The sequence below is a fragment of the Budorcas taxicolor genome, chromosome X (genome assembly GCF_023091745.1).
Source record: "Budorcas taxicolor isolate Tak-1 chromosome X, Takin1.1, whole genome shotgun sequence".
Lineage (NCBI taxonomy): Eukaryota > Metazoa > Chordata > Mammalia > Artiodactyla > Bovidae > Budorcas > Budorcas taxicolor.
This window is the reverse complement of record NC_068935.1, coordinates 40,320,178-40,337,376: the sequence shown is the minus strand read 5'-3', so window position 1 is coordinate 40,337,376 and position 17,199 is coordinate 40,320,178. Positions and strand designations below refer to the sequence as shown.

At 39.6% G+C, this 17,199-nt stretch overlaps 1 protein-coding gene across 1 annotated transcript in view; it reads left to right on the top strand.

The window, feature by feature from the left end:
- Positions 1 to 13,836, top strand: part of FRMD7 (FERM domain containing 7) — a 61,439-nt gene extending 47,603 nt beyond the window's left edge. Inside the window, exons 6-12 of the mRNA XM_052662617.1 lie at positions 3,685 to 3,799; positions 4,357 to 4,504; positions 8,473 to 8,568; positions 9,895 to 10,058; positions 11,422 to 11,490; positions 11,609 to 11,684; positions 12,742 to 13,836. Of these exons, the coding sequence (XP_052518577.1) occupies positions 3,685 to 3,799; positions 4,357 to 4,504; positions 8,473 to 8,568; positions 9,895 to 10,058; positions 11,422 to 11,490; positions 11,609 to 11,684; positions 12,742 to 13,836 (1,763 nt within the window). The remainder of the gene's footprint in view (positions 1 to 3,684; positions 3,800 to 4,356; positions 4,505 to 8,472; positions 8,569 to 9,894; positions 10,059 to 11,421; positions 11,491 to 11,608; positions 11,685 to 12,741) is intronic.
- Positions 13,837 to 17,199: the final 3,363 nt, after the last annotated feature.

The window sequence follows — 17,199 nt, the reverse complement described above, 5'->3', positions numbered from 1 at the left end:
ATCATTCCTTCCGAAGAACACCCAGGACTGATCTCCTTTAGGATGGACTGGTTGGATCTCCTTGCAGTCCAAGGGACTCTCAAGAGTCTTCTCCAACACCACAGTTCAAAAGCATCAATTCTTCGGCGCTCAGCTTTCTTCACAGTCCAACTCTCACATCCATCCATGACTACTGGGAAAACGATAGCCTTGACTAGACGGAACTTTGTTGGCAAAGTAATATCTCTGCTTTTCAACATGCTGTCTGGGTTGGTCATAACTTTTCTTCCAAGGAGTAAGCGTAATCTCATACTTCCCAGTTATCCATCCTTCCTCCCAACTCCTAATTTCTTCAATTCTGTCTTTTGGAGTGTGAGAGTTTTTAATTTTGGTGGGCTTTCACTTTCTTAAGATGTTTTAGTCCATCATGTTTTTTGGTGTTTTATCTAAGAACTTTTTGTCTAACCTAAAATCAAAAGAACTTTTCTCTCAGTTTTCTTCTAGAACTGTTTTAGGTTTATCCCTTGGGTTTAGGCCTATGATCCATTTTGAATTTTTTTGTATGTTTGTATGGCATATGGTTGTGAGGTAGGAATTCAACTTCATTTTTTTTTTTTTCTTGAGGATGTCCATTTCTCCTATTTGTTGAAAACACAATTATTTCCTCATTGAATTATCTTGTCATCTTTGTAAAAACAACAACTGGCCATAAATGTAAGGGCTTATTTCTAGATTCTCAACTACATTCCATTGATCTATGTGTGCTTATGCCATTAGCACACTCTATCATTTACTGTAGCTTTGTATCAGCTTTGAAATAGAGAAGTATATATTCTCCAGCTTTGTTCTTTTTCCAAATTGTTTCAGTTGTTTTGCATCCTGTGCATTTCCATGTTCATTTCAAGATCACTTGTTTCTACCCCCAAATTTGGTGGGACTTACACTGAATTTATAGATCAGTTTTGACAGAATTACCATCTTATAAATATTGAGTCTTCTAATCCTTGAATCTGAAATGTTTCTCCATTTATATAGACCTTTGAAACACTTCAGCAATGTTTTGTAATTTTTAGCCCACAAGTTTTACACATCTTTTGTTAAATTTATTGGTCTTTTATTCTTTATGTACAATTGTAAATGGAATTGTTTTTCTAGTTTTCTTTCTTCCTTGTGCTTTGCCAATACATACAAATCCAAAAACTTTGTATATTGAGCTTCTATCTTGCTACCTTGCTGAACTCATCTATTACTTCTAGTAGCTTTTTGTAGATACCTTGATACAAAGGAAAGACAGTTTTATCTCTTCTTTTTCAGTGAAAATTCTTTATATTCTTCTTCTTGTCTGATTGCACTGACTAGAATCACTGGTAGAATGTTGGACAGAAGTGGCAAGAGCAGATATTTTTGTCTTTTTCCTGGTTTTAGGGGGAAGCACTGTTTCTTACCATTTAGTATAATTGTGATGTTAGCTGTAGGCTTGCCATAAATAACTTGGTCAGGTTGAAGACGTTTTCTTCAGTTTTTTGTTTGTTGAACGTTTTTTATCATGAATTGATGTTGGATTTTGCTGTATCTATTGAGGGGATGATAATGAGTTTTTTTGGTCCTTTATTCTGTTAACATAGCATGTTACATTAATTAACCTTCACACATTGAACTGATCTTTCACTCCTAGAATAAATCCCACTTACTCATGATGTATAATTCTTTTTATATGTTGCTGGATTCAGTTGACTAGTATCTTGTTGAGGATTTTTTCCCTCTGTAATCATGAGAGATATTAATCTGCAGTTTTCTTGTGATGTCTGTGTCTGGTGTTCGTATCAGAGTAATACTGGCCCATGAACGAATTGGTAAGTGTTCCTCAATCTATTTTCTGGAAGAATCTGAAAAATTGGTATTTGTATCTTACTTGAATATGTGATAGAATTAACTAGTGAAACCATATGGATGGGCCTGATTAAATTTGAACGCGATTCGTACATTTTTCAATGTGGGCAAAACAGAAATAGGTAAAAGAGCCATTGATTTAGTCTTTTTAAAAAAGCTTGTTATATAGAGATTTTCATTCTAATGTGGTTTTTTAAATATACAAGCATGCCTCATCTGTCTAAAAATGAGCATGCCATCTGTCTAAAACACAATAGAAAACCAAGACAAAAGAAAAATAACTTTCTAGTACTCAAAATTGATGCCCCATGTCCATGAATTTTACTCAATAGGAGAGCACCACATTATTCCATGGAGAGTTATTTATTCTTATAGTTCATAAAATCCTAATAGGTTTGTATATCTGGATTAGCTTTTTTTTTTTTTCATTTAAAACGTGAATTTTAATTGTAAAAACTGTTTTGGGTTCCTATATTATGGTAGATTAGAAGTCATTATTTGGAACCAAGTAGAGACTTCTTCAGGGGAAGTCAATGACAAGGAGGTGATTCTTATGGCTCTGACAGAGAGTGGAAAGGCCTAAAAATTATAAATAACATGTAAGAATTCAAAAACCAAAACAGGAGACTTCTCTGGAGGTCCTGTGGTTAAGACTCTGGGCTTCCACTGCAGGGGGCATGGGTTCAATCCCTGATCAGGGAACAAAGATCCCACATGCTGCATGGTGCAGCCAATAAATAAATAAACAACAATGTCAAGCCATTTATTGTAGGGGCAGTAAATATCTGCCTCAATTGCATTTGTAGGCATAGTGTTATAATAGACATTTATAACAATAAGTTGGATACATTTAGAACAGAATGTTATGACCAGGAATAAACTTCCAGTGATTTGGAAAAACAAGAATGATTTCCAGAATGATTCACCTACTGGGGATTCCACACAGTGGGGTTTTACTAGATTCCCAATGTACAGAGTGATGAATGGCTGTGGCTGGCTTACATTGTAGTTGGCATTTATAGTCTCCTTTCTTAATAATGTCTGATCAGTGCAGAGTGAGGTTAGGCGGCTGTCTTAGTTTGCTAGGGTTACCATAACAAACAACAACAGACTAGGCGACTTAAATGACAGAAATTTATCTTCTCACAGTTCTGGAGGCTAGACATCAAAGATTGAAGAGTCAGCAGTTTTAGTTTCTTTGGAGGCCTCCCCCCTTGGCTTGCAGATGGCTGCCTTCCTGATGCATCCTCACGAAGTCCTTCCTCTTGTACCTGCATTCTTGGTGTCTGGCTGTGTGTCCAAATTTCCTCTTCTCAGAAGGACACCAGTCAAATTGGGTTAGGGCCCACTCTACTGCCCCCATTTTAACATAATAATTCCTTTATATACCGTCTTTAAACACAGTCATATTCCGAGGTACTGGGGTACTGGGGGTTTAGGACTTCAACATACGACTTTGAAAGGGAGGACACAATTCAACTCACAACAGGGACTGATCAAGGATAGAAGAGATCATAAACAGAATGTGGGAGAAGAAAATAACATCCATCTATGATCCTGGAGCCTCTAAGACCTATACCGTGTCTGTGACTTCCTATGTTGAGACTTCATAAAAGCCCACTGCTTTATTTGAAAACGAACCAGTTAGTTCTTCCCTAAAACAAAACAAATACGCATCAAGTATGTGGTGGGAGGCTTAGGGCTGCGTTGGCCGCCAAGAAAGGGCTGTTTGGGGGCAGTCAGAGGGTCTGTTGGGTGCTCCGTTGCTTAACTCATCAATGATAATGTGAAAAATGTCACTTTTCTGTCATGCAGCAGAACTGGGAGACTTTCATGAAGAGACAGATAGGAAACACTTGGCACAAACCCGGTACTTACCGAACCAAGATGATTTAGAGAGCAACATCGTGCACTTCCATCAGAAGCACGTGTAAGTTCTCTCACTGGCACCTGTTTCCACCTGTTCCTCTGGCAGGAAAGACTGAAGCCAGGGACAGACACTTAAAAGCAAGCTTTTAAGTCAGAGAAGCTTCACTTTAGTTCAGTTCAGCCGCTCAGTCGTGCCCAGCTCTTCCACCCCAAGGACTGCAGCACGCCAGGCTTCCCTGTCCATCCCCAACTTCCAGAGCTTGCTCAAACTCATGTCCATTGAGTCGGTGATACCATCCAACCATCTTATCCTCTGTTGTTCCCTTCTCCTCCTGCCTTCAATTTTTCCCAGCATCAGGGTCTTTTCCTAAGTCAGTTCTTTGCATCAGGTGGCCAGAGAATTGGAGCTTCAGCTTCAGCATCAGCCCTTCCAATGAATATTCAGGACTGATTTCCTTTAGGATGGACTGGTTGGATCTCCTTGCAGTCCAAGGGACTCTCAAGAGTCTTTCTTGACACCACAGGCTCAAGAAAACATTGAGTGCCTCTTGGAACTCTCGGGGTGGAGGTGTTGTTCTTGCTGCATTTATTAGGCTCATAAATTCTTTCCCCTTGCAGTGGCAGGAGCCCAGCTGAATCTGACATTCTGCTACTGGACATAGCGAGGAAGCTGGACATGTATGGCATCAGGCCACACCCCGCCAGTGATGGTGAAGGGATGCAGATCCACCTGGCTGTTGCTCACATGGGTGTACTGGTGTTACGGGTAACAGCTCCTTTCCTTTAAAGTCCTCAGCTTTGGGGGTTATCTTGGCTCAAACTTGAGTGTCCATTCCCAAGGTGACCCCTCCCCTCAATTTTACCACCAGCCAGAAAGGGAGGCAGTGCTTGGAAGAATTTGAGGTAAGTTCCCTCCCCTTGATGAGCTGTTTCCTTTTGCAACCTAGAACTGACTGTTTTCTCAGAAGCTCACATGTAGATCAAGCCAGCATGGTGGAGAGAGGAAGTCAAGAGGCTCTTCAGAACTTTTAGACCCTACAGAAGAATACAGATTTTGGCATCCTAAAAGCCCAGGCTATGATATAAAGTGCATTCAGCCTGTCCAAATCCGCCAGAAACAACCCAAAGAGTTTCTCATTCAGTTACAAGTTGGAGGTGCCCAGTGCCCACAAGTAGGGCATTAGCGCCCAACCCTGCAAGAAATCTTTACTGTTAACAGGCTCATCCTTTCCCCAAGATTCTGTTTTCCAGGTTAGAAACCAACTCAGGGCTCTCTGTCCTCCATCATCATTAATCCTCACACCTAGGAATGTGGCCAGAGGCTATTTTCAACAGTTTTTCAGTCTGTTTAGACTTCTATATCTGTGAATATTCAGTGAATTCAGATCCCAGTTAAAGTTTAAGAACCTTCAGAATGATAGGCAGATACCTGGACACGTTTGGGAGTGAACCCCTTGTGAGAAAGCAAGGGATGGCTTTGGACCCACTGACCTCTAGGACCGAATTATAGCACTGAAATAAGTCACAAAGCAGGTCAGGTACAGACTTGGCTACAAAAATCTTCACTTTTTATTTGGTTGTAAAACTTTACAGCATGTGACTCACATTGATGACCAGAAGACCCAATGGATCACAGGCTTACCTGTTCACCCAGGAGGGAATTTTTACCCAGGCCACTCTAACTCTGATTCATTTTCTTTTTAAAGATAAGCAACAAGGATATATTATACAGCTCTAAGAAATATAACCACTATCCTGTAATAACTATTTAAGCTTTTTATTTAATATTGAAGTATAGTTGATCAACAATGTGTTAGTTTCAGGTATATAGCAAAGGGATTCAGTTTTACATATACATGGATCATTCTTGCTGATCCTGATTCTTGCTATTTCCTGTTGCATGAGAGAAGTTGGTGAGGGTAGGGGGCCAAGATCACTGTGTTAGCTGTGATCTCTTTCAGTGTGGCTACTTCTGCGGACAGTTGGGAACAATACAGATGGTCTATTTTGTCCTACATGAAATCTAGTCAAAGAATATTCATGTATTGAGTGCCTTCCACATGTTCTTCATTGTATTATTTTCTTAAAAACGTTTTATTGAGCTGTAATTTGCATACCATGAAATTCATCTGTTTTAATGGTACAATTCAATGAGTTTGAGTATATTTATAGTTGGGAAGCAATCCATTCATCTTTCTATCAGTATATTTATTGTACATCCACTCTGCGCCAGGCACTAGAGGTACAGAGGTTAATAGGAATGATCCTGACTTCATGGAACTTAAATTCTAATAGGAAGACAGTTAAGCAAGTAATTATAAAAAACTGTGACATACTTTGTGCTAGAAGAAACATAGGCTGATACGGGTAACACATGTGAAAGGGACTTAGCATTTAAGCAAGCCCGAAGGGATAAGGTTGGCAGATGAAGGAGGGTGTTCCAGGGAAAGGGCACATGGGCAAAGGCCCTGAAAAGGATAAAGGATGACATAATTAAGAAGCTAACATTAAGCATGACACAGGGCTCCTGTCATTAAGATAGTCACAATTTAGTTTGAAAGACCAGAGAAATAATGGTCAATATCAGAAAATAAATAATCAAAAGCTAATCTATCATATTTACTTTAGTTGCACAAGTAGTACACACAACAGAATAACGTGGTATGTGGTTACCTGTAGAGAATGGTTAGATGGGGACAGAGACAGGAGTGACAGTGGTGGGAGTGAGGCTTCTCAATATATTTATTTTTCTACCTCCTTTGATTTTGGACCATGTGAATAAAAACCAAAAGAGTTAATTTGTTCGGGTAGTCCAGGAGAGCTAAGGGAGTTCAGAGGAGTTGGGAAATGTGTGTGGGCTGTGACGGTGATATAGAATATCCTAGACGAGGGGCTACCAGAGCTGGCAAGAAGGCTTGACCACGGGGAAGTCATTCTGGTAGGAGAATGAGGAGACCTATGGGGACAGTGGGAAAGGTACAGAGTTGGATGGAAAGGTGTTTTCTGGGAGTAATGGGATCAAAGTCATCGTCAATATAAGGGCGAGAAAATCCAGCCAAAAGTTTCGAGTTGATTCAGGCAGTGAGTGAGGAGCTATTGAAGGTCTTAGAGTAAATGAGGTGGCAGGATAAATGGGATTTTTTTAAGCAGTTCAGTCTGGAAATATAGGAAGGGGTGAGATTAGAGAAGCTATTCAGTTCAGTTCAGTTCAGTCCAGTCACTCAGTCGTGTCTGACTCTGTGACCACATGGACTGCAGCACGCCAGGCCTCCCTGTCCATCACCAACTCCTGGAGGTGCTCAAACTCATGTGCATCAAGTCAGTGATGCCATCCAGCCATCTCATCCTCTGCCGTCCCCTTCTCCTCCTGCCCCCAATCCCTCCCAGCATCAGGGTCTTTTCCAGTGAGAAGCTATTGAAGTGCAGGTTTCCCCTGCTTCAAAAGTAGAGCGTTCCTATGAAACCTTTCCTAGCTGACATGGTGTAAAGTGAAGAAGCATTAACCTAAGGACACATCTTCCTAATGGATGCACAAGATAAATCGAGATAAAGTACTGGCTGGATGCTGAGCTGCTGAGTAGCGTGTAGTTCCTGGGGGAGGAGCATAGAGATGCCACTCTTACTGCTTGGCACGTGCACTACTTTATAACACCTTGACGCAAACAAATGCTGATTTTTATTTTTGCCTTTATTTTTTTGTAAGAGCAAAATTCCTCTTTGGATTTCTTTCAGTTAGTGAAAACAGGTAATAATGTGGGTTTTTCGTGTAATAAAAGCAAAGTGGCATAAAGCAAACTTTTGAAAAGCAGGGGACCCCTCAGTTCAGTTCAGTCCCTCCATTGTGTCTGACTCTTTGTGACCCTGTGGACTGCAGCACACCAGGTTTCCCTGTCCATCACCAACTCCCAGAGCTTACTCAAACTCATGTGCATCGAGTCAGTGATGCCATCCAACCATCTCATCCTCTGTCATCCCCTTCTCCTCCTGCCTTCAATTTTTCCCAGCATCAGGGTCTTTTCTAATGAGTCAGTTCTTCGCATCAGGTGGCTGAAGTATTGGAGCTTCAGCTTCAGCATCAGTCGTTCCAATGAATACCCAGGACTGATTTCCTTTAGGATGGACTGGTTTGATCTCCTTGCAGTCCAAGGGACTCTCAAGAGACTTCTCCAACACTGTAGTTTAAAAGCATCAATTCTTCAGCGCTCAGTTTCTTTATAGTCCAACTCTTACATCCATATATGACTACTAGAAAAACCATAGCTTTGACTAGATGGACCTTAGTTGCCAAAGTAGTTTTTTCTGTGACGTCCCTATCCTGGTTAGAAACCTTTCCCTTCTTACTTGCATTTCAGGGTAGGTTTGTGTCCCACCTAGAATGCCTTCTGTGGCCATAGTAAAGTGAAGTCGCTCAGTCGTGTCTGACTCTTTGTGACCCCATGGACTGTAGCCCATCAGGCTCCTCCATCCATGGAATTTTCTAGGCAAGAGTACTGGAGTGGGTTGCCATTTCCTTCTCCAGGGGATCTTCCTGACCCAGGGATCGAACCAGGTTCTCCCGCATTGCAGGCAGACGATATACCGTCTGAGCCACCTAATACAACTGGATCAGTCTAGACAAGAGATAGATCAAGGATAGCCCTGTTCATGTGATGCATTTTCCAACAGGTTCACATTGTCTTACAAACCAGCCTGTGCTGCTATTCATCCTGAAATCTGCCATGTGTTTTGTTATAGGGAAATACAAAGATCAATACTTTCAACTGGGCTAAAATCCGAAAATTAAGTTTTAAGAGAAAGCATTTTCTCATCAAACTTCATGCCAACATCTTGGTAAGTAGCTTTTGAATAAATTCTTTTACTTTCTACTCACTTGAGATTTCTTGGTTGTTTCTGCAAATGATTGGATTGTGAGTGGTGAAAGCTGGCTGGCCCCAACCGGTGATGTGCTTCCTCTTTTGCCTCTATATAAATAAACCAGAGCTTTGGTCAGATTTTCACTAAAGGCAAAACACTAAGAAATCCTACTGGCAGTTCTGAATGAGTAAAGCGATAGGAAAATGGGGTGACTGGGATGAAAGGCAAGTCTCCTTAGATATCATTTTTCAGAGATTTAATAAGTCAAATGAGGGAGCCCAGATCTAAGACTGTGTTCATATTAATTCAAAGTTATTTGCTTGATTTTATAAAGTATTTTCATCTTTCCTGAAGCCAAAAAAAAGAAATTGAATACCTACTATGTGCCAAATAACTGAACACCTACTCTTTCCCAAAGCAGGATGTGGGGATTGGGTATATATTAAGCCAAAGAAGCAATTATTGGGCAAGGCTGCATTGTACAGGTGAGACAAAAGGGGCTAGAAAGACTTTTTATGACTATAAAGGAAATGGAAGATATGTTATCAGCTACTTTTTTGACCTAAAGATAATTCATGCTCCGGATCTTAACCTTAGATAAAAATATTCATGTGAGCAATTGAGAAGACTGAATCCAGTGTGAAGCTTGTGGAGAATCCCAGGGCTGTATCCAGAGACCTGGAGAGGAATGGGAGAAGGGGAGGAGCAAAGTGTATTGCGGGTATATAGTGAGTCAGGGGATGGGGCAAACTTTAAGGTCTGTAGGACCAAGCTCCTCTGCAGCAGATTAGGAGAAGCTAAATGAACATCACAGAGCATCATAGAACAAGGCAGCATAAAGAGGGAGAAATGTTTCTAGCTGGTATGTTACAAAGACTCGTGTATATGCAGTCATCCTATAAAAGGTAAAAAAAAAATCTCCTCCCTCCCCCTTTCCTGTTGGTCATTTATAACTTCTTGTCACCTCGAAAGGGTGCCCTTTGATGTTCATTTTAACCTAATTTACAACTTCATAAAATGTTCCTGGCAGAGAAGAGGGGGTAAAAGGGGGTGTGAGGTGAGGAGGGTGTGCAGAGTAAGACTTGCTTCATAGAGAAGGCTCTGTTTTGGAGCAGTAGCCCTGTCTGTTCCTCGGAAGGTTGCCAATCATTTGATTTCAGTAGGTGTGAAGCCTAAAGGGAGCCAAGTGGAAAATCAGAAGCTGGATGTGGACCCTGGACCAATAGTTTGGCAGGCATTGGGCTTTGAAGGTCTTTGATATTCTTGAAGGATGTTTTGCTTGATGGAAATTGGTTTATACAGGTGTTGTGCAAAGATACTTTGGAGTTCACCATGGCCAGCCGAGATGCCTGCAAAGCTTTCTGGAAAACCTGTGTGGAGTACCACGCTTTCTTCAGACTTTCTGAAGAGCCCAAATCAAAGCCCAAAACCCTGCTCTGCAGCAAGGGTTCCAGTTTCCGCTACAGGTAATTAAATATTGCACATAAGCAAACTAAACACACAACTTCTTTTCAATAACAGGGAAGGCAGTAGAAACAGCTTGAATTCTAGAAGCAATAATCCATTTCAGTCACATAAAGGATGATATCCTTAACTGGTCATTCTCTGTGTAACTCATTAAGTCAATATTTTCTAACAAAGGCAGGGGAAGGAGTACACCCCACTTACAGGATTAGATCAGAATTTCTGCAAGGATAGAGGGGCATATACTGTGGAGAAAATGTAGTCAATGAACCTATTGTTTTCCTTATGCGCAACTTACATGCTAGCCATGGGAGGGCTAGTTCAACAACATCCTTTTGGTTATGGTTAGGCAAAAGATAGGGTGAGAAAGCCCTGTAGGGCCTAAGGGATTAAAGAGGTTGAACAATATGGTAGTAGAGCCTCCATACTACACGTTAACACCTTGGAGAAAAGGAAGCGAGGTTGAAATAAGAACTTGTTTTTACTTGAACCCACCAGCCTAGGAATTCTTTGAAAGACACTTTCAAACTCTTAGCTAAGATAAAAATTCTAATTCAATGCTTCCTGTAAAGGATTTTTCAAGTAGTAGAAGCCTGCCTCAGTAAAAAGTGGGATTTTTACAAGGTACATATTTTTATGGAATCGTTCCAAAATATATTCTACAAATCTCTGTCTTCTTAAACAGATGATACTAAGCATGTTTCTCCCTTTTCCTAATGACCTGAGTTATTATAAACAGTGCTTATTATCCTCTGCCAGCAGCTGTGGTACAGCAGCGACCTCAGGGCGGGGGTAGCATGTCAGAGCCTGCACCATAGTGATGAATGGCCCTGACTTTGGGGGTTTTATTATGCTCATGATTTCTTTTTTGGTTCCTGTGTTTCTCCCAGCAGTCGGCTGGTTTTCTTTGCTAGTGTATGTCTGACTGGAGCAAATTCCTTCTACTGTTTAGTTAGGTGTTTTTCTCCTATCATGGGTTGGGAAACCAGACACATACCCTCAATAGAAACTGTGTAAATTTGGAGGAAGGGGAAAGGCCTTTAAAGGAAAGTATATTAGTTTTCAAGGCCAGAGTTTGTACCTGTTAAATAGCCCTGATCAGATGCTTTTAAAAATTTTCTGGGTTCTGAGGAGTTGAGATTGCTCTGCCCGATTCTTGGATGAGTATTATTAACATGCTGGTCTGGCGCGCTCCAGTCCATGGGGTCGCAAAAAGTCGTACACAGCAACGTGCTCAGAGATACATGACATACGTCACTCCTCCAGACTCTTTTGATTTCAACAATAAATGATGCTTTTGAGTTTTAGTATCCTACTGGCTTATGAAGAGCATTCATAAAATAGTTTACCTCGTTTTTCTCACAGTGGAAGAACCCAAAGGCAACTTTTGGAATATGGGAAAAAAGGGAGGTTGAAGAGCTTGCCATTTGAAAGGTAACCTGGTTTTGTTTCTCTCTGTGATGGTAATTTTTTAAGTTGAATTTAGAGTGTTAGAGGGATCCTGTATTCACATGAAGACTATTTCAATTCCTTCTCTGTTTGGGGATTTCAGGAAACATTACCCATCTCAGTACCATGAACGACAGTGCAGGTCCTCCCCAGACCTCCTCTCTGATGTGTCAAAACAAGTAAGGTTTTTTGAAAATTTCTTCTTCTTTACGTAAGTGTAATGCATCCACATTTCAAATGCTTCCAAGAATTGACTGTGCCAGAATCTCCCAGTATGTAAAAAGGTTACTGTGATCAAATAGGCTAACTTCCTGGAGTCTGTCAGCTAAAGATCTCCAGCCAATAGAAGATTGTTGGGTACACTGTGGTGTGTACTGTATGGACTGACAAGATCTGGGCAACCTGTATTGCTAACATCTTGCAAAATGCAGATCCAAATGAATTTCTATGGCTTTCTATTTTTGAAACTAAAAGCTTTACCTTTTTACCTACGAAAATCTTAAGTCTTAGAGACGCTATGAGATCTTGGGTTAAGACTTGAAAGTACTTTTGCTATGTAATTTTGTTAATTTAAGAACAAAGTGCTATTCTCTTGGAACTGTGAGATGATAGCTTCATTTGAGTTTTATAGTATGAACCATGTTCATTTTTCTTTTGCTCTCCCTTAAAAAAATCTAATTAGAGGTCTCATAAACTCTGTCTTCATTCAAGTCAGAGGCAGTTTTTATCTGAAAGGAATCAGACTTCTAATGCTGGAAGGTACCATCAAATGTTTAATCGTCTCCTGCCATTCACAGCCCTCCTCCCAACCATTTTACAGAAGGGAGGGAGGAGGCTGGAACAGTGAGGTTAGGAGACTTACTTGAGGTCACACAGCAAGTAAAGACAGAGCCAAGCCAAGACCAAAAGGCAGAACTCTTGGCTTGTGAATATAGCTACTCAGCCATACTGCTTGAAGTACAATGCTGGGGCTCAAGTAGATAGAGAATGTAGAGTCTGGGAGTGTGATGGTGTTGAGAAAGAGTAGTGTTATGACTATTTTTCAGCACATATATTGGGATGCGGTCCAAGTTAGAACCTTTTATGTATGTATTTATCAACCCTGGCAGAGAACATGGGCAGAAATGACTTTGTGAAAAACTACCTTTGTGAAATCAAAGGCTGATTTAGATGCCTGTCCCCTCCCCAACCAAATGGCTTTTTCCCTTCTTTCACCCGCCTGTCCTTTCTCTCAAGGTGGAAGAGCTGAGACTAGGCTATGGCAGTGGGTACTACAGAACCGTGAATGGAGTGCACGCCTCTGAGCCTGTGCTGGATAGCAGGAGGAGAAATTCCACAGTGGAGGTGACGTTTGCAGCTGAGTTGGAGCATTCCAAACCAGAGGCAGATCCCATATCATTACCTCAGTCCCAAAGCAGTTCCTGTTTCCCTTTTATTTATACAGACCCAGTCTTTACTGCTGACCCTGATCCTGACACTGATCCCAGAGACTACTTTGAGGAAAGGAGTCCTCTCAGCTCCTTCCAAACAAGCTCTAAGTTTGCTGACAATCCCATGAGCACATCTTCTGGCCTTACAAGCAAAGTGAGTCCAGCAAGGCAGCTTACTTACACAGATGTGCCCTATATTCCTTGTACTGGTCAGCAGGTTGATATTATGCCTCCCCAAGTCTTCTTTTATGTGGACAGACCACCCCAGGTGCCCAGACGGTCTCCAATCATGGCAGAGGGAAGGGAAAGACCAGACAGCTGTCTACAGTCTACTGCAGTGAAGTCAGCCAAAAGAAGCCCAAGGAACATCAGAATGAAGAGCTTTCAGCAAGACTTTCAGGAACTCCAAGAAGCTAAGGCCAGGACCACTGGCAGGAGCAATGTGAACGTAGATCTAGAAGAGCAGGATCCAACTACAGAAGATGCATTTGCATATAACAGTCAAGAGCCAACCCCTAAACGTTCCCAGAGCCAATCAGACATGAAAACGATCCGATTTCCTTTTGGGTCAGAATTTAGACCTTTAGGGCCTTGTCCTGCTCTCAGTCGTAAAGCTGACCTGTTAACATATATGTTTGCAGAGCAGGAGTTTCCAACAGTTTTAATGGATCAGGGAGCTACAGAAAGGTATGTGCCTAGTGAATCCAGTGATTCAGAGTCAGAGATTCTTAAACCAGACTACTACTCTTTGTATGACAAAGGCATAAGGTCACCCATGGCCAGAATCCGCTTGTCTTCTGGTAGTCTACAGCTAGATGAAGAAGATGAAGATGTGTCTTTCGATACATCAACTGCTGAAGATAGGACTTTGCAAAAACCATGTAATTACTTTTTAGCCTAAAATGTGAACCCTATGAACATGTCCAGACCAATTCCATGTTACTCACTTAGGTGAAACATAAGGCACTTTCTGCAAAAAACCGTTTTCTTTATTACTATTCACTAGTATTAAGGGAATCTTCTAAGCTTGGGCACCTAGCTTATGAAAGATCCAGCTACTGCCTCATTCCTCAAGCCTCTCTTCTATTTCCTCTGAATCATTCTGGAACATGCCCTTTCCTCACCAGCCCTGAGGCAGGGTGAGGTGGGTATCTGTCATCTCTATTATACATTTCCCCATAGAGACTTTATAAATGAAGGCCAGGCTTCTCAACACTGAAGAACAGTAAGAACAGTAACAGTATGGATTGGCATACAAAACTGGCTTCTGATATCATTTAGTGATAACAGACTATGACTGTGTTGATCATTTTGTTCTTAAACAACACTGCAACTAAAGGTTTCAGTCCTCATTATTTGTGTGGGGCCCAGTAAAAATGGTCCTGTTTTATGTTAAAAGACTTCAATTTTTATAACATATATTAGGGGGAGCATGGCCCTCTTGCACTTCAGGAACAGAAGGAACATAGATCCTTTCAACAGAATACAAGTTTATAATTAATCTAGGACTTGGCAGAATTCTAAACCTTGGAAATTCATGAACTGATCAGTTTCTAAAACCAGTCATCTGCTGATGAGGACAATATAATGTTTGACTTATTCTCTATTCTTAACTAGCTATAATATGTAGTGAAAGATAAAAGTTAACATGTTGGTCTGTTTATCTAATTTCTTCTGCAAGAATTAATTTTTTTGCCATATCTTGTTGCATGCATGTAGGCAAGAAAATGAGATGAATAGCATTTTAATAAACAGTGATGGAAACCCATTTACTTAAAAAACAAGTTGTAAGTATGAACTTCCTTTTGTTTTAATCAGTTTCAGAAGTGACTGTCTCTAGCCTATAATTAAGGGAAGGCACAGTTAGAGAACAAGGAAAAGGAGGGAAGCAGGTGAAAATGTATAGTCAGGGATGGAGAAGTGGCAGAAATGGGGTAGCTAAAAAGAAAAAGGATAATACTCCACACTGAGTTAATGAACCAAAATTCTATTCTTGACCCATTCAGGATTTCTCTATTATTCCCCCTTGAAAGGTATAGCATTCTATTTGAGAACTTTATCTTTTTTTTTAATTTTAATGGTAAGTACAACATATTTACAAGATAATATTAGGTAATGACATCAAAGAAATGATGCAATTATATAAGCAAGTTATTTTTATATATGACTGAATGGATAAAAGATAGATGGAATAGTTTTCTTACTCTCCTAGTCCTTACACCAGAAAAATCCCTTTTAATAAACCTCACTCTACTGCTTTTCAACATTCCAGCACTTTCCTTCCTGCTTCTGGAACCAAATCCAATAACTCACAAGTCTACAATAGCTATTTCATAATAAGAATATATGAAGCCCAATCACTTATGTATTAATCATATAGATACTCAAAGCTACATTAAGTTAATCTCTGACCTTTTCTATAGGAAAAACCCAACTCCTTTATGATTATATGCTGTTTCTCATCTCAATTTCCAGAAATCTTTGCAAAATTTGTTCAAATACAGGGTTCAAATCTGTATAAGATTTCCTAACAAAACTATATTAGGGTGACCATATAATTTACTGTCTAACCTAGTAAGGATATTTTTGAGTGAAAGAGGACTCTATTAATAATTTTGTCAGGACAGGAGGCAGAAATCATGACAGATATTCAAGCAGGACAGAAATCAGATATTCAAATTATAGTCCATTGGAACTATAATCAATGCATAATAAAATTGTGAAGAATATCTTCTGGTTTCCAATGGAAACTCTGATGTTAAAGTTCCAACAATAAATGAAAGGGGAAAGGAGAAATAATTTGAAACAATTAAAATACCATACCCCTCAAGAAAACAAACATTAGGGACCATGAAATTTAAATATTTATTTTTAAATCCCCCCAAAACACTGAAGTATGCTTACCCAGAAACAGTTTACAGGACTAATAACTAAAATGAATAAGCAATACAATTTTCTATTCATAATGCAGCTGTGCTGAAAGTTTCAAATAATCAATTTAAAAATTTGTTGCTTTTACTTTTATAAAAATATTCATTTAACACATGAGTTGCAAAATTATTACCAGGCCTCTACAAATTATAAACTTTGATTGAGTTTCAGTTAGTTAGCAGGTGAAATTTTTCACTGAACTATTACTTCAAAATAAAATGTGTTAAAAGTAATTATTACAGTATAGGCACCAATGAAAACATTTTCTTGGCATATGACACAACAACAACTTATTCAAGTGTCTGTATTATTACAAAAGAGGAGGAGGTAATGGCCACTTTGACTAAAAACTTATTCTTCACTTGAAGAACATCTTCTAACATTTGGCAATTATTGAGCTTTATTAAAATGACTTTTGTGCAAAACCCAAATTGTGCAGATCCAAACAATAAAACATAAACTATCAAAACTAATTAATATCAATAATTCTACAACTACTGAAATACAGCCCCACTTCAGAACTTAGGCAGGCATAATATATATACTGGGCTTAACAGAAAAGGGTATTACCCACGTAACAGTACCATAAATATAACTGAAAATTAACTGTACAATCTAACCTACCTTTGCACGGACAGAAATCATCCGGTACTATGATTATTTTCATATGAATTAGAAAATGCTTATTTAAATACCCTCTCAAAAATGAACAAATGATGCTTACGTATTGGATAGTTATGAAGAACAAAAATGTATAAATAGTTTATAGGACATTTTAAGACCATGACAAAAATATGCTGGTGTAAATTATATTCATACCTGTTGACCAGGCATTTATAATCACATGATAATCAGCTTCTTTTAAGCTCCCCAAATCCACTCATATAATATGCGATTTGAGTTGGTTTTTAAAATGAATCCTTATTCTTCCAGTATTACTGAAAATTCATCCTTGGCTAATTGGTATTGCTTTAACTTCCCAACCATGTTAAATAAGGATCAACCATCTCTTCTGTAAGAGAAAGTAAATACTGCACACAAGAGGTACCTCTGTTGCTACATGTTGCCTCTAAACACTACAGACGCAGGGCTCTCAAATGTAATCATTATTGAGCTGCCTGGAATATCATACCCACTTCGTAGAAACGTCAATACTTTTCCAGGTTTCATTTCTAAGAGCTTATCAAAAACTTCTATCTTAAGAATGTGTAACTTGTTTCTGCTTCCCCACCAATAGTCATTTTTAGAATATGCTGTGTTTAAAACAAACTTTTTGAAGCTTGATGATTATAAAAGTTGAATATTTATGATGACTTTGAACAACCTGTATGTT